Source organism: Sinocyclocheilus rhinocerous, unplaced genomic scaffold (genome assembly GCF_001515625.1).
Source record: "Sinocyclocheilus rhinocerous isolate Xijiao unplaced genomic scaffold, SAMN03320098_v1.1 scaffold2300, whole genome shotgun sequence".
Classification (NCBI taxonomy): Eukaryota; Metazoa; Chordata; class Actinopteri; order Cypriniformes; family Cyprinidae; genus Sinocyclocheilus; species Sinocyclocheilus rhinocerous.
Window position 1 is genome coordinate 180,058 of NW_015629642.1, and position 4,422 is coordinate 184,479.

Below are 4,422 nucleotides of genomic sequence, written 5' to 3' on the forward strand. Positions count from 1 at the left end.
TGAAAATAATATATGAAAAACAAAATTATTTTACATAAAAACATTAGGCTATAGCTTATATTTATTTAGTACATTTTTAAATTAATGTAAAAACTAAAATGAATTGTAAAACTGAAAGTATTTTTTTTTTAATTGTGTTCAGCACGGTGGGCTGCATTTGAATTCGTGGCGGGCCGCGGGTTGAGAACCACTGCCTTACGTGAACCTCGCTCCACCAAGACGATATCAATCCGCTTCTGCTATTTGTCTGCAACAGGTCAGTAACTAGTTGGCATGTCAGTTTTTTTTTTATGTGGAGTAGTGGATCAAATTACCAAAGTATAAATCCATCCGTTTAAATGTGCTCACATGAATAGCCTTTATATGGTTCTATTCTGTTTGTTTTATTATTATTCTGAGAATTGACATATGATCGTCTTTCCTCACCCGAATTGCTCCACAACTTGTAGCATTCTAAATCAACATTTGGAGGTGATAAATGCTATATATATTAAGGTAATCATAATACAGCATTTTATGCGTGCTCTCCGAGCCTGTCAATCAACATTAGCGCGCCACCCACAGGATAACGCAAGGACATCGCTAACAAATTTTGTCCGCATGTGTTCAGAGATTAGAATATAAAGTTTACTAAATGTTTTTCATATATTAGTGCTACGACCCAGAATCTGCCCCACCTAAATTTACGGTCAGGAGTCGCACCGGATCCTAACCAACACCTAAACATAACTTACCTTACTAACTATTTATGAGCAGTAATTAGGTGTTTATTGAGGCAAAAGTTGTAGTTAATAGTTAGTTAATATTGAGAATTGGACCTTAAAAAATGTGCCCAAAATGTTATGGTAAAAACTTGGGTTTTGTTATGGTAAAAATCAGGTTTTTACAATCTATTTTTGCTAAAAACTCAAACTATATTGGTTTAACTTTGTTTAATAAAGTCTTCGTAAGTGTTAACTGAGTAAAAAAGGTTTCTCACGGGGTTAAAACCAACACAATCTAATAAAAAATGCTTCAGGCATAAAGGGTTTTTACAGAAAGAACATATTAGTGGATCTTCTTGTGTGTCATCCTGGAATGGCCCATTTGGCAAAGGTATAAAAATCTAGTCCCATTGGTTTAAAAAAATTGAGAGGAACTACTTCTTCCAACATTAGGGCTGATTTCATGCAGTTTGTTCATAATTCATAGTATATAGATTCCACTCTGTTTGCCATTTGTTATTAATATAGGAATGAATTACTGGCTGCTGATAATGCCTTTTTTGCAGCAGTGTCTGCCTTCTCATTGGCTGTGATTCCAAATCTGCCCCACCTAAATTTACGGTCAGGAGCCGCTACTGATCCTAACCAACACCTAAACATAACTTACCTTACTAACTATTTATGAGCAGTAATTAGGTGTTTATTGAGGCAAAAGTTGTAGTTAATAGTTAGTTAATATTGAGAATTGGACCTTAAAAAATGTGCCCAAAATGTTATGGTAAAAACTTGGGTTTTGTTATGGTAAAAATCAGGTTTTTACAATCTATTTTTGCTAAAAACTCAAACTATATTGGTTTAACTTTGTTTAATAAAGTCTTCGTAAGTGTTAACTGAGTAAAAAAGGTTTCTCACGGGGTTAAAACCAACACAATCTAATAAAAAATGCTTCAGGCATAAAGGGTTTTTACAGAAAGAACATATTAGTGGATCTTCTTGTGTGTCATCCTGGAATGGCCCATTTGGCAACGGTATAAAAATCTAGTCCCATTGGTTTAAAAAAATTGAGAGGAACTACTTCTTCCAACATTAGGGCTGATTTCATGCAGTTTGTTCATAATTCATAGTATATAGATTCCACTCTGTTTGCCATTTGTTATTAATATAGGAATGAATTACTGGCTGCTGATAATGCCTTTTTTGCAGCAGTGTCTGCCTTCTCATTGGCTGTGATTCCACAGTGCCCAGGTACCCAACAAAACCAGATATTACATTTAAAACCCACTAGTTCCAGCAGACAGGACTTTGAATCTGTAATTTTAAGAAAATTTCTCTGTTGCATAGTCTTTATGTAATCCAATTCCAAGATTATGAAAATTGAGCTGTTTAGGGATATATATTCCTCTTTTTTTTTGGTGGTTTATGCAGATGATACATGGTCCTCATTTTTTGATCCGTCAGTAACTATAAGGATATGTGATAGAATCATTTCTCTGACGTAGAGGAGTTGTTGTTGAAAGTCAACCAGTACAAGTACGTAACAAGTAAATTGAGTCTTTTTGTGGTGGTGCCATATTGAATTCTTCAGTGCTGATGGATCACCTTATGAATTAAGTTCTCCACACGTCCCTGCAGACCCCACCAGCGAAAGTGAACCGTCACCAGCTTGTACGCTGTCATATAGGGACAGTTACCATTATGAAGCTCTTTCTGCAAGAGACAGAGATGGGTGGGTGCATGAGGAACAGATACTGTAAATAATCACTCATTTTGATAGTTCAATACAATCGATGTGAACAGAAACTGTGCATTCAAGACTGAATGAGAATCAGAGCATCAATGACAATGACAAAATTAGCTCAGTTCTCTGAAAAAAATTAATCAAAAATGGCAGACAAGGCAAGAGAAATATGTTGATTTCAAATAAACCTCTTTCAGTATTTAAAAGTATCAGTAAAAAAAAGTAGCTTACTGTTAAATGGAAAACTGTTTAACTCTAGTGCCATGCCAGCTACAACAGATATATTTAAGGCAAGAATCAAGTGAAAAATAGAAAACTAAATAAATAACTATACCATGTATGCATAAAAGATTTTTAAATTTCACCTTTTATAAACAGAAATCCAACTAAATCATACAAAATCAACAAAAAGACTCCTAGAAGAGTTCAAGACCTCACAAACATTCTTCATAGATAATGGACTCTGGCATAAGGTGCATAAAGAAGGATGTTCAACCATTAACACAAATTTTTAGGATGCTGCCTTTAGGTGCAGCAGTCACATTTTACTGTTGTTCACTAAATTTTCACGGACAAAATAAATTTTTTTCAATAGAAATCCACACAATCTGAAATCTAAAAATCTGGATTTGGTGTGAAAGTGAATTCTGTGTGCGTGCTGTGTATAATTCGTCACTACACTATTGCCAATAGGCGATGGACCTGTAAAAGGCATTTTTCTATATAGGCAGCATTCATCAAGGCAGCTCACTAGGGGTTAAGAAAAGAGCTGTTGTGTTTTCAAAATGCATATATGTGACCCTGGACCACAAAACCAGCCTTAAGTCGCTGGGTTATAGTTGTAGAAATAGCCAAAAATACATTGTATGGGTCAAAATTATTGATTTTTCTTTTATGCCAAAAATCAATAGGATATTAAGTAAAGATCATGTCCTTTCAGATCATGTATAAATCTCAATTTCGAGAAATTTACCCTTATGACTGGTTTTGTGGTCCAGGGTCACATATGAGTATGGTGTGTTTATGTACCTTCCATTCAGGTCCCAGAGGTCCTCTCCCAGTTTTCTCCGAGTGGTAGATGGCAGGGTCCTCTTCTGGTTTATAGTCCTGAGAGACGAATGAAACAGAGATGGAGGGATGAGGAAGGAAGAGGAGAAATATAAAAGCAAAATAGCAGGTCAACAGTGAATTCTGTGCTTATGTATGGATTTGATTGAAATCTGTAGGATTTTAATGACCTCAACATGAAGCAGAATAAGACTAAAGCCAGGCTCACACTACAGGAGTTTTAAAATCCTAACCGATTATGAAATCTGGTTGCAGCACACTTATAAGGAGAATCTTTGCAGATCATCTTCCCTCAAATCTTAAACATGCACACACTAAAAGATTTTAACATCGTGGCGCATCACACACTACAAGATATTATTAAAGGGGTCATATGATGCTGCTAAAAAGAAATCATGCCAGAGGGAGCGCCTCACGTGATTTCACGCAGCAGATCGTCATTGATATTTCAGTGATGTTTACATATGTTAGCTAGCGTGCTAGCTGCTTTCTACACTCACCCGGTACATTCAAAACTGAGGCGATTTCACTTTAGCGCTTCTCTTTCTCCTTACGGTTGTGATACGTTTTCAACACATTATACAGACAGTCGTGTTCCTATAAAACGTCAAGAAGCAGTTTCCTCCGTCTCCACTATCCAACGGGGCCGTACAGCTGCTGTTTTGCGGTCGCGCATTGGCTATTGTGAAAGTACTGACGTAATCATATAGCCGTCATCATCCCGATTTAAATCCTAAATATCAAACATGTTTGATATGATCGGGGCGGCCCCAATTTGTGTGCGAGCAGATCGAGAGGTGCAAGATTCGATCGGTGAACACCTCACATTTCCAGATAATCCGCGCCGAACATCGGGACCGATCGAGGGGCTCGACAAGATTTTTGCTCCGATTCTCGGGAGGGGGAAATCGG

At 36.8% G+C, this 4,422-nt stretch overlaps 1 protein-coding gene across 1 annotated transcript in view; it reads right to left on the bottom strand.

Annotated features, from left to right (window-relative positions):
• The window catches only part of LOC107739385 (phosphatidylinositol transfer protein beta isoform-like), a 14,776-nt gene that overhangs the window by 3,448 nt on the left and 6,906 nt on the right, over nt 1-4,422 (bottom strand). Inside the window, exons 8-9 of the mRNA XM_016551485.1 lie at nt 3,472-3,549; nt 2,304-2,411 (exon numbers count right to left, since the gene is read on the bottom strand). Of these exons, the coding sequence (XP_016406971.1) occupies nt 2,304-2,411; nt 3,472-3,549 (186 nt within the window). The remainder of the gene's footprint in view (nt 1-2,303; nt 2,412-3,471; nt 3,550-4,422) is intronic.